This window comes from Vidua macroura, chromosome 26, assembly GCF_024509145.1.
Source record: "Vidua macroura isolate BioBank_ID:100142 chromosome 26, ASM2450914v1, whole genome shotgun sequence".
Taxonomy (NCBI): domain Eukaryota; kingdom Metazoa; phylum Chordata; class Aves; order Passeriformes; family Viduidae; genus Vidua; species Vidua macroura.
Window position 1 is genome coordinate 6,085,968 of NC_071596.1, and position 26,894 is coordinate 6,112,861.

A 26,894-nucleotide genomic window follows, 5' to 3' on the forward strand; every position below is an offset into this window, starting at 1 on the left:
GGATTTATGGGAATATGGGAATGTGGGAATATGGGATTTGTGGGAATGTGGGAATATGGGATTTATGGGAATATGGGAACGTGGGATTTATGGGAATATGGGAATGTGGGAATATGGGATTTGTGGGAATGTGGGAATATGGGATTTATGGGAATATGGGAATGTGGGATTTATGGGATTTATCGAATGTGGGAATGTGGGATTTATGGGAATATGGGAATGTGAGATTTATGGGAATATGGGATTTATGGGAATGTGGGAACGTGGGATTTATGGGAATGTGGGAATATGGGATTTATGGGAATATGGGAATATGGGATTTATGGGAATATGGGAATGTGGGATTTATGGGATTTATCGAATGTGGGAATGTGGGATTTATGGGAATATGGGAACATGGGATTTATGGGAATATGGGATTTATGGGATTTATGGGAATGTGGGAACGTGGGATTTATGGGAATGTGGGAATATGGGATTTATGGGAATATGGGAACGTGGGATTTATGGGAATATGGGATTTATGGGATTTATGGGAATATGGGAACATGGGATTGGCGCCGCGGCAGGAGGGAGGCAGGAGCCGGCAGGGGGGGATTTATTAGAAAATAAAGTGTTTAATAAAAGAGCAGCTCCTGCTCCCTTCACAGCACAGGGGAGGGCGGCGGGGGGGGAGCAGGAGATGACGAGGGGACAGCGACACGGCGGGGACAGGAGGAGGAGGAGGAGCAGGAAAAGGAGGAGGAGGAGGCGCCCCCTCCCCGGCCCGCCTCCATCCAGTGTTTCCAATTCACACAACCGCGGGAGAAGCCCGGGGGGGCCCGGGGGGGTCCGGGAGCCGCTCAGGACCCCGCCAGGTAAATCCCTGCGGAGGAAAGGTGGGCAGGGAGGAAGGAGGGCACGGCCCCGGCCAGGCACGGGCACTGCCCAGGGCCGGAGCTCGGCGCCAGCACCGAACTGGGTGACCCCAAAGCGCAGGAAAAGGACCCTAAATACCCCAGGGAAGGGACCCCGTGCACCCCAAGGATCAGCAAACAGACCCCATGAACCCCACAGAGCAGAAAAGGAACGCCCGTGCACCCAAGGAGCAGGGAAAGGACCCTAAATACGCCAGGGAAGGGGCCCTGAGCACCCCAAAGAGGAAGAAAAGGACCCCATGAACCCCAAAAAGCAGAAAAGGAATCCCCATGCACCCCAAGGAGCAGGGAAAGGACCCTAAATACCCCAGGGAAAGGATCCTGTGCACCCCAGGGAAGGGAGCCCCGTTCCCCCAGGACCCAGGGGATAGGGAGAGGACCCCGCACCCCCCAAGGCTGTGGGGAAGGGACCCCCCAGCCCCGTCCCCGTCCCCCCCCAGGCCGTACCTGTAGCAAACCTCTTCTTGACCAGCGACATGCGGTACCCGGCGCCCGCCAGCTCCACCTCCACTCCCGACAAGGTGCTGCCCTCGCTGCTGAACTGGGCGGCCACGGGACTGGGCTTACTGGGCCCCCCCAGCGGCTCCCAGCTGGCCGAGAGGCGCCCACAGCCTGGGGGGACAGCGCAGGGGTTGGGGGGGGTGGTCGGGACGCGCAGCCCCCACCCCGTGACCCCCGAGCAGGGCGGGCCCGGCCTCACCTCCCTGCCCCGGGGCACCGGGGACGTCCAGCAGCTTCCAGAGCAGCCGCTTCTCCTCCAGGTTCCTGCCGGGATAACGGGGTGTCCCTCAAGCCCCCACACCCCCAAGATCCAGCCCTTGCCACCCATCCCCACATCCCTGCTTTCCTTACCCCACCAGTGTCCCCATTTCCCAGTCCAGGGTCCCTTTCTCCCACTCTGGGGAGAAGATTCAGGACCCCATTCCTGTGGTCCCCATCTTGGGGAAGTTTGGGACCCCCAAGTCCTGCGTCCCCCCACCCTGGGGGAGCTTGGGGCTCCCAGCCCTGTGCCACGCACCCCGTGAAGGTTTGGGACCCCAGACCCCTCCTCCCCCAGCCCGTCCGGGACCCCAGCCCCCGCTCCCGTTACCAGCTGGCCGCGGGCTGCAGCCGCAGGTTGGTCAGGGGCTCCTCCACGGGCAGCAGGACGTGCACGTTGGCGAGGGGCACGGGCAGTGCCAGGGCGGCCGCGTTGTAGCCGTACTCCACGCTGACCCGCGTGGCCCCGGGCGCGCAGTCCCAGCGCACGCAGAGCCGCAGCGGCGCCGAGCCGGGGCCCAGCCGCGAGAACTGCGGCACAGCGGGGGGCTCAGGGGGGCGCCGAGACCCTCCCGTGCCCAGGGTGGGCGCCCCGCAGGGCTCACCTGGTACTTGAGCAGAGCCACGTTGTAGTAGGAGGCGGCCGGGCTCTGCTCCGCCTGCTTCTGCAGGTGCCCGGTCAGCGCTGCCATGTTCAGCCAGAAGTCCTTGGTGCTGGGGTCGCTCTGGGAGGGGTCGCTGGGGGCGCGGGGGCAGCAGGGTCTGGGTACCCCCAGAACCCGGCACCCGGCTCCACAGGATGCCCGCTGGGATCCCCAAAGCTCAGCTCCCCATCGCTGCATTCCCAGCACGCCCAGACCCCCAAGAATCCCAAAATCCCAATACCCAGCTCCCCATCCCTGCGTCCACTGCATCCCCAGGGCACTCAGACCCCTGGAACCCCCAAAACCCGCCCCCATCCCTGCAGCCATCCCCTCCCAAGCTCCCTGTGTCGCTCCTGTACCCCAAAACCCGCCCCCATCCCTGCATCCATCACCTCCCAAGCTCCCTGTGTCGCTCCTGTACCCCAAAACCCGCCCCCATCCCTGCATCCATCCCCTCCCAAGACCCCTGTGTCCCTCCTGTACCCCAAAACCCGCCCCCATCCCTGCATCCATCCCCTCCCAAGACCCCTGCATCCCCCAGACACCCCCTGCACCCCAACAGCAGCCCCCCACCAGCGCCCCCCCGCCGCCCAGCGCGCCCCCCGAGCCCGCACCTGTAGAGCAGCTCGGCGTTGGGCAGGAACTGCTCGATGGCGCCGGCGTTGAGGAGGCGGAAGCTGAGCACGGGCGGGGCCGCGGGGCCGCCGAACACGCGCACGATGCCCGCGGGGAAGGACATGGTCAGCTCCCCGGTCACCTTCACCAGGCAGCTGCCGGGGACACGCCGGCGCTCAGGGGACGCCCCGGGCAGCGCACGGCGGCCGCGGGGACCCCCCCGGGACCCCCCCCCCTCCCCGTTACCTGTCGGCGTCGCGCCCCTTGAAATAGGCGTGGACGTACTCGGTGAAGGCGGTGGCCACGGGCAGCGCGTCCTGCGAGCCCAGCACCACGGGGCTGGGGCCGCGCGACAGCCCTGCCGAGGGGCCAGAGGGGTCAGCGCACGGCTGGGACCCCCCAGCCCACCACCCACCCCCCCGAGTCCCCCCGGCACGCACCGAGCGCCGGCGGGGCCACGGCGAAGAAGCCGCGCTCGCCCAGGCTGGCGGGCGCCGAGTGCGAGGGGCCGCAGCTCCAGGAGGGCGAGGGGCTCAGCGAGCGCGACTGCCGGGGCAAGGCGGGCTGGGGGTGGGTGTCTGCACCCCTGCGCCCCGAATTCCACATCCCTGCATCCCCGTGCACCCCCCGCATTCCCAAAATCCTGCACCCCCGCATCCCCACATCGTCTATCCCCCGAATTCCCAAATGCTGCATCCCCCACCCCTGAACTCCCAAACTCTATATCCCCTGCACCCCGCGCCCCTGAACTCCCGCATCCCCAAATTCCCGCACCCCTGCACCCCCAAATTCCCACGTCCTTCCAGCCCTGAATTCCCGCATCCCCGCAGTCCCACCCCCTCCATCCCGCCCCATCACCTCCCCCAGGGAATCTCCTCCCAGTGCCCCCTTCCCAGCGCTGCCATTCCCATACTGGGAGCACTGGGAAGCCGGAGCGTGTCTGAGCGCCCCTCCCGGGGGTCCCCGCGCCCCCCCCCAGCCCGGGGGTCCCCGCGGCCCCGGCCCGGCCCCGCACCAGGTCGCTGTTGCTGCCCGCGGCCGGCCCGGCCGGCGGCCGCTTGGTGCGGGAGCGGCGCGGGGGGGCCACGAGAGGAACGTCCCGGGGGGCAGCGCTGGGCCAGGCGGGCACAGAATCTGGGGGGCACGAACGGGGGGTGAGGGGAGAGCCCCGACACGGCAGGACCCCCCCCCGGATCCAGGACACCCCCCCGGGATCCAGGACACCCCCCCCCCCGGGGAGTTGGGCAGGGCTCAGCTCGGTTCTGGGCTGGGGTGGGGGCTGGAGTTGGGGTGATGGGGGGCAGACTTGGGGGTGATGAGGGCAGATTTTGGCATTATGGGGGCAGAGTTTGGGGTCACTGGGGACAGGGTTTGGGGTCACGGGGGGCACAGTTCAAGGTAACTGCGGGGGCAGAGTTTGGGGTCACTGGGGACAGGGCTTGGGGTCACGGGGGGCACAGTTCAGGGCAATGGGGGCAGGTAGAGGTCATGGGGGGGGCAGGGTTAAGGATAACGGGGCAGAGTTGGGGAGTCAAATTTAGGGGTAACGTGGGGCCGCTCCCCCGCCACTCACCCGGCTCCGACTGCAGGGGGGGGGTCCCGGCCGTGCCCCCCTCGCTCAGCCTGGCCCCCGGCCCTTGGCAGCCCCAGGGCGAGGGGCTGGAGGACTCCCCCCCGCTCGGGGGGGCCGGCGACGAGGACGAGGAGGAGGCCGAGTTGGAGGAAGGACGCGTCGGGGGGCGCTGCTCCCCGCCGGGGCTGCGGGGTCTGCCCCAGGCCGGGGGGTCCCCAAAGGGGTCGGGCGAGGGCGCTTCTCGCGGGGCGGGGCCGCTGAGGCAGCGGCTGCGACCCCGGGGCGCGGCCCCCGCGTCCCCCCAGAGCCCCTCGGCGCCGGGGCCGCTGAAAACGGCGAAGCCGGGGGGCTCGGGGAGGCGGCCGGAGGGGCTGCGGGGCCGGGGGGCCCAGGCGCTGCCGGCGGGGGGCGGCGGCGGGTCCGGTTTGGGGCCGGGGCTCTGCGGCGTCCCCGGCTGGGGGGTCCAGGGCCGGGAGTCCGGGGAGGGGCCGGGCGCGGGGTGCGAGGGCGAGTCCAGCCCCGAGTCCTCCACGTTCTCCGGGGACGAGGAGGAGAAGGGCGACGAGGACGAGGTGAGGACGTAGGGGCGGGGGGCTGCGGGACAGCCCCGGTCAGAGCGCGGCCCCCTCCCCGCCGGGGTGGGGGTCCCGTCCCGCCCCCCCAAATCCTCACCCGGGAATTCCTCTGCCTCGAACGCCGACTCCAGGGGGGGCCCGAAGAGCGCGGCCGAGGGCGGCGTGTCCTGGGGGGGCTTCCCGGGGCCGCTGGGACAGGGACAGAGTGGGGGGGGCTCAGAGCCCACCCGGGACCCCCCAGAGATGGGGGGTGGCCACCCCATGGCACCCCAATCCCTCCCTGTCCCCTACCTGTTCACCTGCGCCGCCGGGAGACCCCTCCCCGTGCTGTCACCTGCGGGGAGAGGGGACACTGCAGTGCACCCCCACCCCAGGACCCCTCATGTGCCCCCCCAAATGCCCAGGACCCCCAGCCCAGTCTCACCCGCCGCCAGTGTCCCCTCGGGGTCTGTGTCACTGCAGGCCGGGGTCAGGGACGCCGCGTGTCCTGCGGGGGGATGTCACCATGAGGGGACACGGAGCCACGGCGACTCTGGGGTGGCTCGGGAAGCGTGGGGTGTCCCCAGGGGTCGGCAAGCGGACAGGGAATGGGGGTCAGGAAAGGTGGCACTGTCCCCAAGGATTGGGTTTAAGGAAAGGTGGCATTGTCCCCAGGGAAGGGGCCCAGGGAGGGTGTGATGTCCCCAGGGAAGGGGCCCAGGGAGGGTGTGATGTCCCCAAGCAGTGGCTCTCAGCCTCGGTGCCACCTCCCCAGGCCGCCACACGCCCGCAGTGCCACTTACGGGACGCCTGCCTCCTGACGGTGCCCTGCAAGAGAAGGGGACAGGGGTGAGGTGACCCCGGGAATTCCGGGGGTCCCCGCGGCCCCCCAGGCTCACCCCGACGCCGGGGGCCAGGATGAGATTTCCCACGGTGGCCTTGAGCTGCTCCACGGCGGCCTCGGCGCTGCCGGGCGCCTCCCGCGGCTGCACCGGTTTGATGTGGACGTAAAACTTCCGCGGCTCGTCCTCGTCGTAGTCGGAGTCGCTGGAGGAACACCCGGGGTTCTCCACCTCGCCTGAGCCCCCGTCAAGGCAATTCCCGGCTGGAATTCCCCTTGGATCCCCCCAAAATCCCCGGCTGGGATTCCCCTTGGATCCCCCCAAAATGCCCGGCTGGAATTCCCCTTGGATCCCCCCAAAATGGCCGGTTGGAATTCCCCTTGGATCCCCCCAAATCCCCGGCTGGAATTCCTCTTGGATCCCCCCAAAATCCCCGTCTGGAATTCCCCTTGGATCCCCCCAAAATGCCCGGTTTTCCCTGCTCCATGCCAAGGATACTGCGGGCGATGTCCGGGCGCACGGTGAATCCGTCCTCGTCCACCTCCGGGCAGCCCTGCGGGGACACGCCCCGACATTCCCAGTGCTCCCAGTCTGGGAATGGCAGCGCTGGGGCAGGGCTGGGACACTCACCAGGTCGTTATCCGGAGATTCCCTGGGGAATGAATGACAGGGAGAGTCAGGCGGTGGAGGGGGAAGGGCTGTGGGATGCAGGGATGTGGGAATGCAGGGATGCAACATTGCAGGGATGTAGGGAAGCTGGGATGCAGGATATCAGGGATGCAGGATCTCAGGGATATGGGAATTCAGGGATGAAACATTGCAGGGATGCAACATTGCAGGGATGTAGGGAAGCTGGGATGCAGGATATCAGGGATGCAGGATCTCAGGGATGCAGGATCTCAGGGATATGGGAATTCAGGGATGAAACAATGCAGGGATGCAACATTGCAGGGATGTAGGGAAGCTGGGATGCAGGATATCAGGGATGCAGGATCTCAGGGATATGGGAATTCAGGGATGAAACAATGCAGGGATGCAAAGCTGCCGGGGTGCAGGATCTCAGGGATGCAGGATCTCAGGGATGCAGGATCTCAGGGATCGAGGCCCTTACACAGCGTCACGCTCCCGCTCCTTACGGCTCAAGCCCGGGATCCGGAACGCTTTGCTCCGGCTCCTCTTGGGTCCTGGGGAAGGTGGGAGCGGGGGTGAGGAAGGGCCCCCGCAGCCCCCGGCATTCCCAGCTGGATGCAGACGTACTTGCCTTCCTGCGCTGGAGCCAGCCGGTACTCGTCGAAATCCAACGCTCCTGCCACGAGAGTGGGATCAGCCAGGATCAATCCGGGATCAGCCCGGGATCAGGCCAGGATCAGGCCAGATCAACCCGGGATCAGCCCAGATCAACCCGGGATCAGGCCAGGATCAGTCAGGATGAACCCAGGATCACCCCGGATCAGCTGGGATCAGCCCGGGATCCACCCAGGATCAGCCCGGGATCCACCCTGGATGAGGGATCCATCCCCAGCCAGGTGGGACCCCCCAGCCTCACCTGGCCGCTCTCCTCCCGGTGCCCTTGCTCTCGGCAAACCTCCGGAGCAGCATCTCCGTGCCGATGTTCTCCACGTTTTGCTTGAATTCCTCGTGGACCTGGGGGGAACAAAGAGGAAGGGGACATGGAATAAAGAGGGCAAATGGGAACGGGGAGGGGGTCACGCACCTGGGGACTCACCTGGCCGATCTGGACGTGGGTGTCCTCCACGGAGTGGGAGTAGGAGCCGATGAGCCCCTTCATGTGCCGCAGGTGGGCTTCTTCCACCTCCTGGAAGCGCTGGAGCGGGGAAAAACAGGGAAAAACGGGGAAAAAACGGGGGTCAGGAAGGGAGGGACATCCCCAGGGATCGGCAGGTGGGCAGGGAAGGGCGGCTGGGATGGGTGAGGTGGGTGGGATGTCCCCAGGTGGGTGTGGAAGGGGGATTGGGGTGGGTGGGATGTCCCCAGGGATCCCATCCCGTTCCCAGTTCCCACCCGTGCCCGTCCTTCTCCCAGTTCCCACCAGTGCCCATCCCTCTCCCAGTGCCCACCAGTGCCCATCCCTCTCCCAGTTCCCATCCCTCTCGCAGTGCCCACCAGTGCCCATCCCTCTCCCAGTTCCCACCCGTGCCCATCCCGTTCCCAGTTCCCACCCGTGCCCATCCCTCTCCCAGTGCCCATCCCTCTCCCAGTTCCCACCAGTGCCCATCCCTCTCCCAGTTCCCACCAGTGCCCATCCCTCTCCCAGTGCCCATCCCGTTCCCAGTTCCCACCCGTGCCCATCCCGTGCCCACCATGGCCGAGTCCAGCATGCGCTGCTCGAAGTCGGCGCGGGCAGCGTTGTATTTGTCCACCGCCCTGCGCAGCGCCTCGCCCGCCTTCCGCGACTTCAGCTCCGCCTGCGCCGGGCACGGGGCACAGCGGGGACAGGACAGGCACCGTCAGGGAGGGGACAGGCGACAGCCAGGGGGGACAGGAATCGTCAGGAATGGGACAGGGACCACCCAAGAGGGGACGGGGGCCATCCGTGAGGAAGATGGGGATCATCAGCGAGGGGACAGGGACACCAGGGAGGGGACAGGGACACCAGGGAGGGGACAGGGATCACTGTGGGACAACAGGACCGTGGAGGGAGGGTCAAGAATCACCAGGGAAGGGACACGGACCACTGTGGGGTGACAGGGACCGCAGGGAGGAGGAACAAGAACCACCACGAGGGGACAGCGACCACCGAGGGCCACACAGGGACCACCAAGGAAGGGACAGGAACCCCCCAACAGGAGCCAGGGACCACCCAGGGGGACACAGGGGCCACAGAGAGGGGGCACAGGGACGCTGGGGGTGCCACCTTGTCGATCTCCTTCTGGCTGGTGCCCTCCTTGCGCAGCCGCTCGTACTCCTGGCACTTGCTGTGGTAGCTCTCCTTGGACTTGGGCAGCAGCTGGGCCACCCCGTGCAGCAGCTGCACGGCCTCCAGCGTGCCCGACACCTCCTCCTTGGACTGCCGGGGCACAGCGGCGTGGGCCCCGGGCACGCCGGGGAGGGCCCGGGGCCGGGAGGGGCCGGGGGGGCCCGGGGGGGGCCGGGGGGGCCCGGGGGGGGCCGGCCGTACCTTCTTGTGCACCCGGCCTTGCTCCTCGCCGTAGCGCGAGATCTCCTTGATGAGGTCGTGCAGCTTCTTCATCAGCTCCAGGTGGCACAGGGCCAGCTTGTCCGAGGAGATGCGGAAAACCTCCCAGAGCGGCGCGAAAGTCCTGCTCGGGGTTGGGGGGGGGGGGGGACACACCGGAAGGGTCACCCGGGGTCCCCAAAGCCACCTCAAGGTGCCCCAGATCCCCCCACACTCCCCCGTACCCCAGCTGGGTCCCGTTCGTGGCCATCTTCGACAGCTTCACCATGGCCTTGGCGTAGTTCTCCTCGATGGCAGCCCTGGGGGCGGCGGGGAGGGGGATTGGGGATGGAGCCGGGGTTTTGGGGAGCCCCCCGGGGGCTCAGGGGAGCCCCCAGGCTGTCCCCAGCCCCGGGTACCTCTCCCGGACGAAGTCGGCGAGCTCCTTGGTGGAGATCTGCCCGTGCTTCATGTTGTGGTAGAGCACGTCGAAGCCGTGGTTCTTCTCGCCCTGCCAGGGGAGCCCCCCACCCTCAGACCCCAAATCCCAAGGGACCCCCACACCCCCTTTTCCCCTGGAGCACCGGGATCAGCGTCTGGAGCGGCCCAACCCCCCCCAAATTGGGGTGCTGAGCCCCCTGCCCCCACCCAGAACCTGCCCCAGCTGCTCCCCAGGACGGGCTGGGCTGAACCCCAAAAGCCCCCGGGGTTATTTTGGGTGCTGGCCCCCACCCACAAAGTGGCTTCACCTCAGCGCCCCCCCCCTCCCTCAGCCGCGCTGAGTGTGCAGGTGAACCCCCAGGGGAAACTGAGGCAGGAGGAAGAGGAAGGTGGCGGCAGCCGCCCGACGAAGCAGGAAGCGCCGGCCACGCGACTTCCCCCGTCCCCCCCCCCGGGCTGGGGACCCCCAGGGAGGGGGGGACAGCGATGTCACCACAGCTGGGAGACCCCCAGACCACCCCCGCACACCGCCCACCCCCCAATTAATTAATTAACAGCATTAACGAAGGCGCCGTGCCTTGAAAATTCACCTCCCCCAAGGGCGGGGGGGTCTCTGAGGGCGGGGGGCACCCACGGAGGGGTGGGGGGCACCCAAGGGCGGGGGGCACCCAAGGGGGGGGTCCCGGCTTACCCAGAAGTGCTCGGTGAAATAGGACATCTTGGGGGGGGGGGGGGGGCAGCGGCGCGGGGACCCCGCAGCTCAACTCCCGGCGCCCTGGGGGGACACCGGGGCCTTACCGGGGGGGTCCGGGGGGGGGCTCCGCGGGGTCGCACCCACCCGTTTTTATCGGTTCTCCCGGCAAAACGCAGCCCCGTGGCCATGGAAACCGCGGGGTTCCCCCCACTCCCCGCCGGCGACCCCTCCCCAAGGTGTGCGGTACCCGGGGGCACCGGGGGGGCACCGGGGGGGGGGCCCGGGGCGGCGCTGGGCCCGACACCAGATACGCAGATAAATAATAAATGAGCGGCTGCTGCGTGCGGCGGCGGCTGCTCCCACACCCGGCCCTGCCCGTGCCCCCGGCCCCCCCCCAAAAATTCCCGCTGAACACCCCCGCACCCCCCAGGAACCCCCGCACCCCCCAGGAAAAAGCTCCCAAGATTTGCCGAGCTGGGGGTCCCCGTGCAGAGCAGCCCCCCAGCACTCGGTGGGGGCACCCCCAGATGTGCCCCCCCGCCCCAGATGTGCCCCCCACCCCGGGCTGCGCCCCCCCGGGCCCGCTCCCCATCATGCACCGGAGAAAAACAGGAAACCCCAAAAATTCGCGCCTGGCTGGCGCCACCGGGGGAGGCCCCCCCCCACTCACCCTGGGCTGTTTGGGGGTTCGCGGCGCCCCCCCGAGCATCCTCGGCGTGCCGGGGGTCTGCAGGGGTTAAAGGGGGGGGGTCAGGGCACGCCGCAGCCCCCCCAAAACCCGCTCCGAGCCCCCCCCCCACCGCTGCCCGGTCCCTCCGCACGGGCTCCGCCACCTGTGTCACGGGCGGGGCGGGCCCGGCGCGGCCCCCCCTTCCCCCCGACAAACGGGGGGGGGAAAACCGGGAGGGGTCCGGGGGGGGGGGGGGGCTCGGGGCCCGCAGGACCCCCCCCCCCCAGCCCCGCCGGTCCCGGGCGGCCGCAAACGCCACGAACGCGCCGCCGGCCAAAGTCCCCGCTGGTGGCCGCGGCCACCGAGTCCCCGAGCGGGACGGGGGGTGCGGGCTGGGGGGGGGGGCTGCGGCAGGGCCCCCCCGGGACCCCCGCGCCCCAAAACCGGGCGGTTCGGGCCACCCGCAGCCGTGACCTTCAGCGGGGGGGCGCGGGGGACCCCCCCGGAGGATGCGGGGGGACCGGAGGTGGGGGGGGGGCCCGGTTCGGGAAGGCGGGGGGAGAGCGGGGGGGGGGGGGGGCTGCGCGCCCCAAAACCCCCCCGGGAACGGGAGGCACCGCGGGGGGGCTCGGGGCGTGCACCCCAAGAATTGAAAAAGGAGGGAAAGCGCTGAACCGAGCCCTGCACCTGCAGCGGGGGGAGGCGGCGGGGGGGCCGCCCGCAGCACCGGGAGCGGGCTCGTGGCCAGCGGGGGCTGCACGGTGCACCGGGGCGGTATCGCCGGTGGGCGCCGGGGCGGTGCGGTGCAGCGGGGCGCGGTGCACGGCGCGGGGGGGGGGGATCGCCGGTACGGCCTTATGTGGGGGGGGGGGCGCGGGGCTGCGCCCCCGCACCCCGGCGGGGGCGATGCTGCGGGGGCGGCGGGGGGAGCCCGCGCGGGAACGGCGGGGCCGGGGGGCCGCGGGGCGGGGCGGGGGCACTCCGGGACGGGACCCCTGTGCGGGGCCGGGGCTCGGTGCCCGCTCCGGGCAGGACGCGGGACTCACCTGCGGGGCCGCCGCCCCCGCCCCGCTCCGCTCCGCTGCCGCCGCCGCGCCGGGACCGCGCCGGGACCGCGCCGGGGGCGGCGCTGGCCACGCCCCCTCCCGCCGAGCCGCGCCGCCATTGGTCAGCGCGCCCGGCAGCGGTGACCGCAGCCAGCGGCCGCCGCCTCCCATTGGCCGAGGCGCCGCCGCGCCGCGCGCGGGGAGGGGGCTGATTTGCATTTTTAAAGCGGCCGCCGCCCCGAAAGCGCGGCGGGAGCGGCGCGGGGGGAGATGCGCGACCGGAGCCGCCGGCACCGGAGAGCCGGCGCTGCCGCCGCCGCCGTCCCCCGGCTGTCACCCTCCCCAAGCTGTCACCCCCCGCCCGGGACTGCCGCCGCCGCACGCGTTCCACCCCCGCCCCGAGCTCGCGGTGCTGCTCCCGGTGCGGCGGCTCCCACCCGCGCCCCCCCCGCCACGACCCCGCCGGTTGTCACCGCACCCGCGGTCCCCGGCTGTCCCCACCCCCCGCCGCCGGTGCCAGCCGGTGCCTCGCACCCCGCTGAGCTCATGGCCCGGCTCCGGCTGTCACCGGCGCAGCTGCGGGAGCGGGCACGGAGGCAGGGACCGGCGGGGGGCGGGGGACATTCCCGTATTCCCGGTGCCGGGAATGCACCGAACGTCCCGCCGAGACGGGGGGGGGGGGGGACGCGGCGGCCCCGCGGTGCCACCGGAGCCGGGCCGGCGGGGACGTCACGCGGCGGGTTCGGTTACGCCGCCTTTTGTCCCGGCGACACCTGGCAGGTGCCGCCGCGCCCGGGTGGCAGCGCCGGGCCCGGCCGGGGGCACCGCGGCAGCGCCGGTGGGCTCGGGGCCGGGGAGGGAGGGGGCGCTGGGCTGGGGACCCCTCCCCAGCTCCACGCGCGGCTCAGGCAGGGTCAGGCCTCTGCTGGCGCTGCCACCGCGGGCGCTGCCACCTCCGCGGCCCCGCCGTGTCCCCGCGTGTCTCGGCAGCCACCGAAGGGGGGGCAGTGGCGGAGGAGCCCCCGCTGGGACCCCTCCCCAGAAGCCAAAGGCACTGGGACCAGTCAGAGCACCGGGAAACAGCAGAGCGGGGGGCTCGGAGGGGGCTGGGGGGACAGGGACAGCCCCGACCCCGGGGGTCACACCCGGGCTCCAGGGGACAGAACCCCCCTGAGCCCCCTCCCCAAAACACCCCCGCTGGAGCAAAGGGCCTGGGAACGAGGAGATTTTGGGGAAGGGGAGGTTTGGGATTGGCTGGGGGGGGGCGGTGGGAAGGGGAATTTGGGGGTGGGTACGGGGGGCTTTGAGGGGTTTTTGTCCCCTGGTCCTGCCAGGCTCGTGCTGCCCACGCAGGGTGGGGGATGAGCACAGGGACACGGGGAAGCCCCCGCAGCACCGAGGAGGCTCCGAAACCCCCCAGAATCCCCCCAAAATCCGCGGGGGCCGAAGGCAGTGGCTGCAACCTCCTCCTCCTCCTCCTCCTCCTCCTCCTCCTCCTCCTCCTCCTCCTCCTCCTCCTGCTGCTGCTGGCGGGGCCGGGGGCGGCGGGGCTGGGATGCAGGGATGGGGACGGGGATGGGGATGGGATGGGGTTGTCATGGCAACCCCGCATCCAGCCTCAGCCTCGGCGCTGCCGCACCGCAGCGCATCCACCCCCCCCCCCCGACCCCTCTCAACCCCCCCGGGTGACACCCTGGACCCCCCCTCCCCAAATCCCCCAACCCCTCTCCCACCGCCAGCTGCAACCCCCCCCCCCCCCCAAAAACCCCAAAATCCCTTTCCCACCTCGTGGTACCACCGCAAACCCACCCCCCCCAACAAAGGCCGAGCTCAACCCATCCTTTTCCACCCCCTCCCCAAATCCATGGAGACCCCCCCCCCCAAAAAAAAAAAAAAAAAAAAAAGAGCCCAGGAGACAAAGATCCACTGGGAATGATCCTCTTTAATGCTCATTTTCCACACAATTGCCAAACGGGAACGTGGCGTGCAGGACGGGGAGTGTGTGCCGGTGGCCACGGGCAGGGGCTGGGTTTTGGGGAGGGGGGGGGTGGTCACAGCCACCCCACCCACCCCAAAAATCGCCCCCCACCAACCTCCAAACCTTCCAGCTGAGAAAAGAACGATATAAAGCACTAAAGGTGAAACATTCAGTGCCCCCTCCCCAAACATGTAGGACGATACAATCAAAGGTAAAAGCCCCCACGGGCATTTATTGGGGGGGGGGAAGCAAAGATAAATAACCCCCCCTCAAAAAAACCGACAGGAAAAACAAAAGGTTTGGTTTCTTCAGTTTTCACGATTTTTGTCTTTTTTTTTGTTTTGTTTTATCTTAAAAAGTCATTACAAAAACAGCCATCGAGGAGCCTCCTACAAAAACAGGTTAGTGTTTGTCCCAGGGGGGAATCTGGGGGGGGGGGTCCTGACATTCTGTGCCCCCCCCCAGGCCCGTCCTGACCCCCCTTTGGTGCTCTCCGCTAATAAAACCCCTTAAAAATTGCACGTGACGTTTGGTTCTGAACAGCTTTTGGCAGCTCCCGGGGGCGGGGGTGGGTGTGGGGGGGCCGCTTTACACTCCCCTCCCCCCCCGCCAAAAAAAATGAGGGGCTGGGGGGTGCCTTTGTTCAGCCCCCACCCCAAAATTTTGGGGGGGAAAGGGTGGGGAGGGAAGGGCCATCAGTGCAGCGAGCTGGGCAGGTCTCAGCCCGGGGGAGGGGATGCTGCACGTGAGGGGGGGGGTTACAATCAATTTTGGGGGTTGGGGGGGGGCCACAACAGTTTTTTGGGGGGGGGGGCACAACCGTTTTGGGTGGGGGGACAAAACACCAGGGACAACCCCACAGCAGCACCCCCCAAGCCCCTCAGGGATGGGACCCTCGAGGTTGTCCCAGCTTTGTCCCCCCCACCAAAAAAAGGGAGACCCAGCCCCTTCCCCCCCCCCAATTTGAGGGGTGTTTGGTGGGGGGGGGGAGGGAAACTGTGGCTCATCCGGGGAAAGGGGGGAAGAAAACCCAACAAAACACCGAAATTTACCCTGTTCCATCGAGCTGCCCGTGGGGGACGGCTCAGCACCGCTGCTGGGTGGGCTGGGGGACACGTCCTGTCCCCCCCCCCACCCGTGCCCAGCTGGTCCCTTGTCCCCTCCCCGGGCTGGCAGCGGGCGCAGAGCGTGGCACGGCAGGGACACCCCCCGTGCTGTCCCCGTCCCTCCCCTCCGAGCTCGGGTGGGGGGCTCAGAGAGGGGTGGGGGGCTCGGGGAGGAGGGCGGGGGCGGCCCCCGGGCCGTGCCCCCCCTCAGAACTCCACCTTGCAGGCGGGGAAGGTCTCGTCCTGCATGGCCACGGTGCTGTTGCTGCCCAGCACGGTGATGCCCAGCTCCTGCTGCCGCTCGTGCGTCTCCTGGTACCACTCGTGCATCACCAGCGAGTCGAAGGTGGGGATCAGGGTCACCTGAAGGGACGGCCAGGCCACCCTGTCACCACCCCAGCATGGGGAAGGGGCACCCCGGACACCTTGTGTCCCCCCCCAGCATCAGGAAGGGGCACCCACAACGTCCAGTCACCCCCCTCAGGCACTGGGAAGGACCCCCAGGACACTTTGTCACCCCCCAAATATCAGGAAGGGACCCCCAGGACATTTTGTCACCTCCCAGCAGTGGGAAGGGACCCCCAGGACACCTTGTCACCCCCAAATATTGACAAGGGACCCCCAGGACACTTTGTCACCCCCCAAATATCAGGAAGGCACCCTCAGGACATTTTGTCACCCCCCAAATATCGGGAAGGCACCCCCAGGACATTTTGTCACCCCCCAAATATTGACAAGGGACCCCCAGGACATTTTGTCACCCCCAAATATCAGGAAGGGACCCCCAGGACACCTTGTCACCCCCCAAATATTGACAAGGGACCCCCAGGACACTTTGTCACCCCCCAAATATCGGGAAGGGACCCCCAGGACATTTTGTCACCCCCAAATATTGACAAGGGACCCCCAGGACACTTTGTCACCCCCCCAAATATCGGGAAGGCACCCCCAGGACATTTTGTCACCCCCCAAATATTGACAAGGGACCCCCAGGACATTTTGTCACCCCCCCCAGCACCACGAGGGAGCCGATCCCACCCTCCCGGGCCCAGGCTGGGCACTCACCTGGATGTCGACGCCCCACTGGTGCTTGCCCGCGAGGAGGGCGTCGAGCAGCGGCCGCAGCACGCCCTCCTTCAGGTGGTCATCGCCGCTGACCACGTAGCAGAGCGCGCGGATCCGCCGGAAGAACTCCTCGTCCACCGTGCGGGCGCTCCAGGAGCCGGGCAGGTACGCCAGGTCCACGTACACGGGGGGTCCCTGGGGGGGCCGCAGCCCTCGTGCCTGCCACGACAGGGGGACAGCGGTCACGGCGCGCCCCAAAGACCCCGCGGTGCCACCCCGTGCCGCCCGCCCCGTACCTGCCGGCGACGCCCGCCCGGCTCCGGCCGCCGGCCGGGCTCCGGCGCCGCGGGCGTTGCCGGGGGCCCCGCTGGACGGGCCCTTCTTGTCCCCGAGGGGCGGCCTGGCCTTGTCCCCGGCGGCGCCGGCCGGAGGCCTGGCCTTGGCGGCCGAGGCGGGGACGCGGGGCGGCTCGGCCCTGGGGGCGGCGGGCGCCGAGCCCACGCGGGACGGGGTCCTCTTCACCCTGGTGCCGGGGGGCTCCTTGCGGCCGGGGGGCAGCGCCTCGGGGTCCACCATGCAGATTCCGGGCTGGGCAGGGAGGGGACACGGGTCCTTCAGGGGGGCTGGCAGCGGGTCGCACGCTCGGGCCGCGCCGCGGGGCGGCCGCTCCGAGTCCTCGTCCGACTCCAGCCCGTCGGCCAGGATGGACGGGCAGTCCTCGGTGGCCGGAGGGGGCGTCGGAGTCGGAGAGGGTGGGCAGCGACTCGCTGACCGACGTGGGGGGGGTCTCGCCCGGCCGGCCCCGGGGCGGCGCCAGCTCCTGCGACGGGTCGCTGTCCGACAGCTCCCGCGGGCTGGCGGCGGCCGAGGGCGACCGCTCGGACTTGGGGTGCTCGAACTCGCAGGGGGACACCAGGCACAGGTCCACGTCGTGGGGCGAGTCCGAGCGGCGGCCGGGCCGCGGCGCCGCGTCCCCGTCGGCCCAGGGCGGGTGGTGGCACGGCCGCAGCGGCAGCGACAGCCCTCCTTTGGTGGCCTCGGGCTCGGGCGCGTCCCCGGAGCCGCGGGATCGCCGCCCCTCCTCCGGGGGGGACTCGCTGACCGGCGGCAGCACCTGCTCGAAGGACACCGAGAGCGACTCGTCCACCTCGGTGGAGTGCGGGGAGCCCACCTCGGCCGGCAGCGAGGGCGTGGTGATGGTGGGGGACACGTCGGGGACGTCATCCTTGAAGGGGCTGAGGGACAGGCAGCCCGCCTGCTTGTCCGGCACCGGGCCCTCCTTGCCCGCTCCGGCCGCCGGCCACGCGCTCTGCTGCCGGGCGGCGCCGGCCCCCGGCTCCTCGGCGCCGTCCTCCACCGGCGACTGGTGGAAGGGCGTGTGGCCGGCGCTGGCCGGCCCCGAGCTGGCCGGGGACATCATCTCCAGGGTCTTCTCCTCGGAGCTGCCGCAGGGGTCCTCGGCGCCCTCGGGGCCGTGGTTGAGCAGCCCGGTGGGCGTCAGGTCGAAGTTGACGCTGCGGTCGCTCTTGGGGGTCTTGGCCATGGGGGACGGGGGGCACACGGCTCGCAGGGGGCTGCTCTCCAGGTAGCGCAAGCGCTGGGGGCTCTCGGGGTCTTCCAGGCCGTTCTCCAGGCAGGACGGGTCCCCAGGGCGCCGGGTCCCCCCGTTCTCCAGGGATAAAGGCTCCAGCTCGCTGTCGGCCGTGGCGATGCCTTCATCCGTGGATTCTTCCTTCCTCCTCCTCCCGCCCTCCTGCTCGGCCTCCGGCAGCATCTCCTCGGGGGAGGAGGACTTGGAGCCGTCCGACGTCCCCGGCTCCTTCCGGGCGGTTTTAGCCTTGGGTTTCTCTGGTTCTTTCTTGAGCGAGGACTTCTTGATGCTGCTGGCCTTGGCCAGGGGCTTGCGGCTCTCCGGGACCGGCGTTTTCCGGGCCGGAGCCTTGGCCGGAGCCTTGGCCTCTGCCTTGCTGTCCTTCGAGTCCTTCCGCAGCGTCTCGGCCTTCGCCTCCTTCTTCACCACCTTCACCTCCTTCTTGGCCTCCGCCTTGGCCTCGGCGCCCTCGTCCTTCTTCGGTGGCTTCTTCTCCTCCTTCCTGGCCATCGGCTCCTTCTTGGGCGCCGCTTTTTCCTTGTTCGGCTTCGGTTTCGCGTCCCCCTTCGCCTTCTCGGCCGCCGAGTCCGGCTTGGCTCGGGCATCCTTGGCTTTCTCCCTCCTCTTCTGACCCCGTTCTGGCCGCGTCCCCCAGGGATTTTGGCTTCTCCTTGATCCCAGATTTCACCTCCTTCCTCTCCACCTTCGGGGCCTTCTCCTTGGGCACCGGCGCCACGGCCTCCACCAGGCTCAGCTTGGAGCCCGACTTGAGGCTCTCCTTGCTCTCCGCCCTCCTCTGCTTCAGCGGCTTCTCCGCCTGCGCCGTGCCCTTCAGGTCATTCTTGGTGACCACGGGGTGCTTGAGGAACTCCAGGTGCTTCACCTTCTCCAGCCCTTCCAGGATCCGCGCCTGGGGCGTGCAGCCGGGGAACAGCACCCGGATGATCTTCTCGGAGCGGCTGACGGGGTGCCACACCAGCAGCACGCACAGCGAGGTCAGGCACTGCAGCGGCAGCTCCTGCTCCTTGGGGAAGCCGTTCCCCGGCCAGTGCTGCAGGAGGAACTCCAGCTCCTTGGTGCCCTTCACGGGGTTCAGCACGTACATGTCCAGCCGGCCCACCCCCATCTTCTGGAAGAGCACGGTGGGCTCGGCGCGGGGGCCGCTGTCGCGGGCCAGCAGGTTGGGCCGGATGCCCAGCTTGTCCAGGTAGTGCAGGGTCAGCGCGGCCTCGTCGCAGCTCTTCAGCACCCGCGAGTCGCCCTCGATGTCCTTCAGCTTCTCGGAGGCGTTGAGGAAGACGACGCCCAGCTCGGGCGAGATGAGGTTCTTGGCCCAGTCGCCGTTGCCCTGGGAGCTCTGGGAAGGGTCCTCCTCCAGCTCGGCCAGCTTCCTCTGCAGCAGGCTGTTGATGCCGGGCAGGCTGTCCGTGCCCGCGTGCGTCACCAGGATGGAGTCGATGCGGTCCAGGTGCCGCACCAGCTTCCAGAAGGAGGATTTGGGGTTGGAGCCGCCGTTGACCAAGACGTTGAAGCCGTTGACGGCGAAGAAAGCCGAGTCGCCTCTCCCGCCCGGGAAGATGTAGCAGCAGGGCTTGGAGAGCTTCAGGAATCCCACCATGGTGGGGGGCTCCAGCAGGTCGAAGGGGGACTGGGGCTCCAGAGACTCCGACAGGTACTCCATGAACTCCTCCAGCCCCTCCATCTCCGGCAGGACGCAGCCGGGGTTGTAGCGCAGCTCGATGAAGTCCTGCAGGTTGTGGTGCTCCAAGCCCGAGTCCCTCCACTCCCCGAAATCAGGGCAGCTGATGGTCAGCCTGGCCTTGGCCGAGGGGTCCGCAGAGCTCAGGATCTCGCCCACCTGCACAGAGGGGCAGCTTCAGGTGGGAGGGGGCACCGGGGTCACCCCCACTGCCCACCAGGATGGACCCATGGGGGTGGGAGATGTCCAGGGACACATTAAACCATTGGATCCGCACCTGCTGCCTGCTTTTTGCGGGGATTTTGGGGTGCCAGCCCCCTCTGCTGCTGGGCAGAGTCCTGAGGAGTGGGGGGCTGCCAAGGGGGGGCTTTCCCTGACTGCCCACCCTGGCTGCGGCTGTGGATCCAGCTGAGGATCTGCCTCTGTAAATCCCCAGGATCTGCATCCCTAAACTCCCAGGATCTGCACCCCTAAATCCACAATATCTGCACCCCTTAACTCCCAGGATCTGCACCCCTAAATCCCCAGGATCTGCACCCCTAAATCCCCAGGATCTGCACCCCTTAACTCGCAGGATCTGCCCCTTTCCCTGCCCCTCAACCCCCCGGGATCTTCCCCCCAACACCCCCAGGATTTGCTCCCCAAACTCCCAGCATCTTCCCCCGAGATTTACGCTCCCAGATCCCCAGCATCTACCCCACTAAATCCCCAGGACCTGTACCCCCTAAATCCCCAAGATCTGCCCCACTAAACTCCCAACCCCTTCCCCCTAAACCCCCCAGGATCGCCCCCTCCCCGCACCTCCTTGTCCGTGAAGATCTGGATGAAATCCCGCAGGGAGAAGCAGCCGGTCTGCAGCATCAGCTCCCCGGTGTCCTCCACGCAGGGCCCCGCAAACACCAGCAGCTTGTGCTGCGACACGTCCGTGATGAGGTTCCGCAGCTGGGGACGGAGCGGGGACGCCAGCACAGAGGGGACACCGTGTCAGCACAGAGGGGACAGCACAGAGGGGACACCGTGTCAGCACAGAGGGGACAGCACAGGGGGGACACCGTGTCAGCACAGGGGGGACACCGTGTCAGCACAGAGGGGACGGCACAGGGGGGACACCGTGTCAGCACAGGGGGGACAGCACAGGGGGGACACCGTGTCGGCACAGAGGGGACACTGTGCCAGCACAGGGGGGACACCGTGTCAGCACAGAGGGGACAGCACAGGGGGGACACCGTGCCGGCACAGGGGGGGACACCGTGTCGGCACAGAGGGGACAGCACAGAGGGGACACCATGCCAGCACAGGGGGGACACCGTGCCGGCACAGGGGGGACACCGCGGGGACGGCACCAAACCCGTCCCGCAGCAGCGTCCCCGGCTCACCTCGTCGCACAGGGATTTGTCGGAAGGGTTGAGCAGCACCAGGGTCTCCAGCACGTCCCCGCGGTGGTGGAGGGTCCGCTGACCTGCGGGGACCGAGGGGGTGACAGCCACGGCCCCCCCGGATTGTCCCCGTGGGGGTGGCACGGCCCGGCGCTGCCCGGTTTTCCGGCGGAAGAGGGACGGGCACGGTCCCGCTGCCGGACGCCGCGGGGGCCGGGGGACACATTTCCCGTGTCCTTCCTGCCCGGGGAGGGGAGGGAACGGAACGGGGGACAGGTGGGGGAGACTCCCCCAAACGCTCCGGGTGCTCCCGGGGGGGTTTTGGGGTTCATTTCCCCCTCTAAGCAGGGAAACGCCCACGGGGGAGCCAGCCGGGGGTGGGATGTGGGGGGAAAGGCACTGGAGCAGCCCCAGCTCCGTTTTCCCCTTTCCATCCCTCCGTGGAAAATCCCATCCCGCCCCGGGGTGGGAGAAGGAAGCGGCTGCGGCTCCTCACGTGGGGATCACGGGGTTTGGATGGGGGGGGGCACAAAGCCAGGCCTGCTCCCACAAAACCCGGGAGGGGGGAACGGGGAGGGGGCGCCCCTGATCCCCTCCCCGGCCTCCGGGAGCGCTTCTCCCCCTTTTTCCCGGTTTTTCACCCCGTATTTTACCTTTGACAATGCTGGAGAAGGTGGCCGAGTGCCGGGACACGAAGAGCTTCAGCTGCTCGTCCAGGTTGCAGCAGGCGAGGTCGATGTCCCACGAGCGGATCCCTGCGGGGAGAAACGCGGAGCAAAAATTTGGGGGTCGGGGGGCTCAGAACCCGCCAGCGCCATCCCCCAAAACCCACACGGCGCCACCTGGGGCTGACCCCGTAAAACCCTCCCTAAAATCCCCCCAAAAATCCCCCCCCTAAGGTGTTTCCGGGGTGCCTCCGAGCCCACCTGTGCCAACACCTGCCCGGCAGGTGAGCTCCTCGTGCCGTGACTCACGGCAGCTCCGGCTCTGCCAAATCCCAAATCCCGAATCCCGACCCCCCGGGGCACGAGCAGCTCTGCCAACACCTCCTCAAAGGTGCCAATTAGGGAATTAAAAGATTTCATTCGGCGCTACCTGCCAGCACCGGGGACAGGTGCAGCGCCCGCGCAGCCCTTCGGGACTTCCCAGAAGGGATTTTGGGAGCCGATTCCCAAACATTCGGGTGGCCCCGGGCGCTCCCGGTGACGGGCGGAGAACGGGGGGGGGGATGGTGCAACCGGCGCGGGGTTGCACAAGGGTTTGGGGCCGTTTTGGGCTGGTTTTGGTGAGGTTTGGGACAGGCCCGCAGGGAGGGCCAGCCCTGGGAATGTCGCTCCCGTCCTGGCTTTGGGATCTGCCCCCGCTGGGATGTTCCGGGGTCACGGCCTGAGACCCCCCCCCCAAATCCGGGCACGGCTCAGGGAGGGCTGTGGGGGCTGGAGGGGGTCCCCGCAATCTGTGGGGTCAGTCCTGGGGATTTGGGGGCAGATCCCGGCGATTTAGGGGCGCAGGGAATGGGGCAGGTCCTGGGGGGGGGCAAATCCAGGAGGAGCAAATCCTGGAGGTCTCGAGAGGAGAAAGAGCTCGAGGGTTCGGACCCCCGAGGATTTTGGGGCAGGAAAAAGGGGCAGAGCTGGGATTTCAGAGGAGCAGGGGCTGAGGGGGCGCAGAGCCGGGGTGGGGGGGGCGGCAGGAAATGGGGCAAATCCTGGGAATTTCGGGGCGCAAACCCCGGGAACGCCAAGGGGCGGCTCCCGGGGGGCTGGGGCGGGACGGGGCAGCCCGACGGGGGCGATCACACCCCGGCGCCGCGGGACCGAGCGGGGCATCCCCGGGGGGCGCTCCTCCGGTGCAGGCGGGCGGGTCCGGGAGGATCCCCCGGAGCATCACGCGGTCTCACCTCGCTCCAGCTGCTGCAGGGCGGCGGCCCTGAGGCCGGGCCGGTGGCAGCCGCCGCCCACGATGGCGAGCAGCGAGAAGCGGCGCGGCCCCGCGGCCGGAGGGGCCGGAGCCGCCGGAGCCACCGGAGCCGCCGCCATCTTCGGCGCCCCCCGCCCGCCCCGCTGGCCACGCCCCCTGCGTCACCGCCGGCCATGCCACACCCACTGATGTCACCGCCAGCCAATGGGAGGCGCCGGAGGGGAGGCGGGTGGGCGGAGCGGAGGTGGGAGAGAGGGCTCTTAAAGGGGCAACGCGCGGGGTGGGGCAGCGGGTGGGGCCCGCGCGGGCGGTGCGGGGTGGGGGGTTCTGGACGGGGATGCGGGATCGCGGATGCGGGATTCTGGGTGGGGATGTGGGATTCTGGGTGGGGATGTGGGATTCTGGATAGGGATGAGGGATTCTGGATAGGGATGCGGGATTCTGGGTGGGGATGCGGGATTCTGGGTGGGGATGAGGGATTCTGGGTGGGGATGCGGGATTCTGGGTGGGGATGCGGGATTCTGGACGGGGATGAGGGATTCTGGATGGGTATGAGGGATTCTGGATGCGGGATCGTGGATGGGAATGCGGGATCATGGATGGGGACGCGATATTCTGGATGGGGGTGCAGGATTCTGCATGCGGGATCGTGGACGGGGATTTGGAATTCTGGATGCGGGATTCTGGATGCGGGATGCGGGATTCTTGATGCGGGATGCGGGGGGGCTCATACAGCCCCGCGGATCCTCCATCCACCCGCCTCCAGCGGCTCGGGAATCCCCGGTGCCGTGACCACGGGAGGATCCAGGACTCAGCTCCCTGCCCATTCCTGCTTCCCCTCCACCACAGCGGGATGAGATCCCCACTCCCTTTCTCCCATTCCTGCCCCAGCCTCAGATTCCCGACAGGGAAGGGGGGCAGGATGGGACCCCACCCCTCCCTCAGGACCCTGCCCAGCGGCAGAGGGGGCTGGGAACCTCAAAATCCCCCCAAAAAAGCAGGCGGCAGGCGTGGATCCAATGGTTTAATGCGTCCCTGGACACGGCCAGCCCCACGGGCCAGGGCACCGGCGGTGCCGTGCGGGTCCATCCCGGCGCGGGGAGGGGGCTGGGGCCCGCGGCTCCCCCTCCCTGCCCCGCCCGGGCCGCAGGCGGGTGGCAGCTGGTGTCCCCCGCTGTCCCCCGCTGTCCCCCGCTGTCCCCGCTCCCTCAGGAGCACTTGAGGATGAAGAGGTTGCAGGAGGTGCCGCGGGGGCAGCTGCAGAGCTTCCCGATGCGCGCCCCGCGCCGCACCGCGCACGGCTCCCGGGGCTCGCACTGCGGGGCGGCACCGTCAGCCCCGGGGCCGGACCCCCACCAAAGGGGGGGTTTGGGGTCCCCCCGAACCCCCAGGGCGAGCCCCCGCCGCCCCCCAGCCCCGCCGTACCCAGGGCACCCAGCTCAGCCTCTTCTCCAGCGCCGGCGGCTCCCGCGTCCCCAGCTCGTCCAGCACCTCCCGGAGCACCTCCACCTGCACCGGGGCACCCCCAGTTCCCGGGACACCCGGGGGCTCCTCATCTGTCGCCCCGAGTCCCGAGACACCCAAGGGCTGCGGATCTGCCACCCCAATTCCCAGGACACCCGGGGGCTCCAGATCTGTCCCCCAGGCTCCTGTCGCTGTGCCTGGCTGATCCCGGTCAGGAATCGGGGCTGGGGCAGCACCGGGGGTGCGGGGTCTGTCCCTAGGGTGCGGCCCCACGTCCCCGCTCCGGTCGCCACCACCCTCCCCGCAGGATGCTCCAGATGGGCCAGGGAAGGAGAAAACAACCGGAATTCCCCAGAGCAGCGATCCCCGCGTGCCGCGGGATGTCCCCGGTGCCGCTGCTGCCGGGAGCCTCCCGAGGGCCCGGCAGCGGCACAGAACCGGCGCGGGGGTCCCGGCTTCCCCCTCCCCAGTCCCCACGGCCCCCCTAGAACCGGCCCCAAGCCGGGGTGGGGGGGGACAGGAGCACCCCAAAACGCCCCAGACCCGCACTGGGGGTGCTGCGGACCCCCCGCCCCGCTCCCCCAGCCCCTCACCAGCTCCGTCTCCTCCCGGCCGTGCCCGGGCAGGCTCAGCGTGGGCCGGAGCTCCGGTACCGGTTCGGGGGTGCCGAGCAGGACGAGGCCGGAGCCCAGCAGGCAGAGCAGGCAGAGCAGAGCGTTCTCCATGTCCCCGGTGCCGGCGGCGCCCCTGGATGCTCCGGGATGTGCCAGGCTCGGCTTTATACCCCCCCCCCGGCCACCCCCGAGCAGGCGGTGACGCACACGGGGCGCCTGTGTCCCCCCAAAGGCCGGCACCGTCACCGGGCTGCCCGGGGGACACGGCATCCCTGGGGACACCGGTGCCACCAGCCAGCGGCCCGGGACGGACGTCAGCAGCGCGCAGGCAGGGACCCCCGGGTGACCCCCCCGGGCCGCAGCCGCTGCCAATTCCCCGAGCAAACACGAGCGGGGCTGGGCCCGGCCGCGCTCCCGGAGCGGCCCCGGACACGGCACAGACCGGGGGCACGGCGGGGCACGAGCGGCTGCGCTGGGGACAGACAGACAGGGGACAGACTGGGGACAGACTGGGGACAGACGGGGGACAGACTGGGGACAGAGAGGGGGACAGAGAGGGGGACAGACAGGGGACAGACAGGGGACAGACAGGGGACAGACAGGGGGACAGAGAGGGGACAGAGAGGGGACAGACAGAGGACAGAGAGGGGACAGACAGGGGGACAGACAGGGGGACAGACAGGGAGACAGACAGGGGGACAGGGGACAGAGAGGGGACAGAGAGGGACAGACAGAGGGACAGACACGGAACAGACAGGAGACAGACAGGGAGACAGACAGAGGACAAACAGAGGGACAGACGGGGGACAGAGAAGGAATACAGACAGGGGGACAGAGGGGGACACAGGGGCGCTGCCGCTCGCTGTCCCACAGCCCCTCCAGGCTCCCCAGTACCCCCAGCGGGGCTCTCCGGTCCGTCCCTGGCTGGTCCCTCCATGTCCCACCACCCTCCGGTCCCCAAAGCCCTCAGGGTCCCCACAGACACCGCCCCCGCTCCCCCCTGTCCCCCGGGGATCCCCCAGCCCCTCCTCACCCCCGGGGGGTCCCCCCTGTCCCGCAGCCACCAGCGTCACAGCTGAGCTCCTTCCTCTTCCCCCTCCTCCTCCTCGCTGGGGGTTTGGGGGTCCCCGCCCGGAGGCTCCACGGGGAGACCCCCGAGAAACCGGGACGGGAAGGGCGGCGGGACGGGGTGGGGGCACCGCCGGACACCGGCACGACCGGGGCGCGGAGAACCGCGACCGCCGCCGAGCGCGCTCCCCCCGATCCGGTCTGGCGGATCCCCCCCAGCTCCGGTCCCGGTCCGGTGGCTTCTAGACCCGGTCCCGGTGTCCCCTGATCCTGCTCCAGCTCAGTTTTGGTTCCCCCCACTCGGTCCGGTCCCGGTTCGGTTGCCCCCAGCCCAGGTCGGTGCCGGTTTGGTGACCCCCAGCCCGGCCCCAGTCGGGTCCCAGCTCCCGGTCCCGGTCCCGGTCCCGGTCCCGGTTTGGCGGCACCGCTCCCGAAGGCGCCGCCGCGCCCCGCCCACACCCCGGGGCTCCGCCCATCGGGGTACAAAGCCCTCTGGGTAATGTAGTCTCCGTTTAATGGCGCGGGAATTCGGCCGCTCCAGGACTACATTTCCCAGAAGGCTTAGCGGCGGGGCCACCGAGAGGGCGGAGACAGCGCCGCCTGCTGGCTCGGAGGAGTCGGAGCGGGAGCGCGGCCATCGGTGCGATGAGTTGCGGCCGCGCTCGGACACGGGGGGGACACGGGGGGGACACGGGGGGGACACGGGGGGGACACGGGGACAGCGAGAGGGGACAGGGGACAGCGGGGACACGCTCAGAGCGCCAGCACCGCCGTGGGCTGGGGGCAGCGTGGGAAATACGGCTCAGGAGGACGCGGCCGCGGGAAACTGAGGCACGGCGTGGGCACGTCCCGCGACCCCCGGGGGTTCACGCACCGGCCCGGCCCTGCAGCTGCGGGACCGGGAGGCCAAGGTGAGGTGACCCCGGCGTGCCAAGCCCCGGGACAGCGGGCCCGGGCCGTGTCCCCGGCAGGTGGCGGCCGCCGCCCGCGCGCAGCTCCGCGCGTGTCCCCGTTTCCCCCGGCTCGGAGCGCACCGACCCCTCCCGTCCCCGGCTGCAGGTCCCGGTGCGCGGACCGAGCCGCCCCCGCGCTCCGGTGCGTGAATTGCCGCCCCCCGGTGCA

General features: G+C 69.3%; 3 protein-coding genes across 3 annotated transcripts; all 3 read right to left on the bottom strand.

The window, feature by feature from the left end:
- Positions 1–582: 582 nt before the first annotated feature.
- On the bottom strand, positions 583–10,900 carry FCHO1 (FCH and mu domain containing endocytic adaptor 1). Its single transcript, XM_053999376.1, is given in 29 exon segments — positions 583–865; positions 1,365–1,529; positions 1,618–1,682; positions 2,008–2,207; positions 2,282–2,414; positions 2,935–3,090; positions 3,182–3,293; positions 3,376–3,481; positions 3,951–4,069; positions 4,509–5,102; positions 5,181–5,272; positions 5,375–5,417; positions 5,508–5,570; positions 5,866–5,890; positions 5,962–6,140; positions 6,403–6,457; positions 6,535–6,556; positions 7,016–7,088; positions 7,166–7,210; positions 7,451–7,460; positions 7,462–7,548; positions 7,631–7,729; positions 8,226–8,330; positions 8,780–8,932; positions 9,044–9,185; positions 9,286–9,360; positions 9,460–9,551; positions 10,173–10,256; positions 10,846–10,900. Coding segments are annotated over 28 exon segments (3,060 nt in total). The 5' UTR covers positions 10,200–10,256; positions 10,846–10,900; the 3' UTR covers positions 583–842.
- Positions 10,901–13,813: 2,913 nt separating this feature from the next.
- Positions 13,814–22,754, bottom strand: MAP1S (microtubule associated protein 1S). Its single transcript, XM_053999565.1, is given in 10 exon segments — positions 13,814–15,338; positions 16,041–16,259; positions 16,337–16,546; positions 16,548–16,772; positions 16,774–18,048; positions 18,050–19,489; positions 20,132–20,272; positions 20,707–20,789; positions 21,360–21,461; positions 22,607–22,754. Coding segments are annotated over 10 exon segments (3,990 nt in total). The 5' UTR covers positions 22,746–22,754; the 3' UTR covers positions 13,814–15,182.
- An 891-nt stretch (positions 22,755–23,645) lies between these two features.
- LOC128819389 (cocaine- and amphetamine-regulated transcript protein-like) lies at positions 23,646–25,224 on the bottom strand. Its single transcript, XM_053999539.1, has 3 exons — positions 24,684–25,224; positions 24,052–24,135; positions 23,646–23,942 (listed from the first exon to the last, which is right to left on the bottom strand). Exons 1-3 carry the CDS (start codon positions 24,972–24,974, stop codon positions 23,835–23,837), a joined length of 483 nt encoding a protein of 160 aa, XP_053855514.1. The 5' UTR covers positions 24,975–25,224; the 3' UTR covers positions 23,646–23,834.
- Between the last annotated feature and the right edge of the window lie 1,670 nt (positions 25,225–26,894).

Bases quoted from the DNA above. Each gene is read 5' to 3' on its own strand.
- LOC128819389 (XM_053999539.1), bottom strand. From the start codon at position 24,974: ATGCCGTGTCCCCCGGGCAGCCCGGTGACGGTGCCGGCCTTTGGGGGG. The intron at 24,136-24,683 runs GTGAGGGGCTGG...GCCCCGGTGCAG, and splicing joins GCCGGGAGGAGACGGAGCTG to GTGGAGGTGCTCCGGGAGGT. The intron at 23,943-24,051 runs GTACGGCGGGGC...GCCGCCCCGCAG, and splicing joins GGCTGAGCTGGGTGCCCTGG to TGCGAGCCCCGGGAGCCGTG.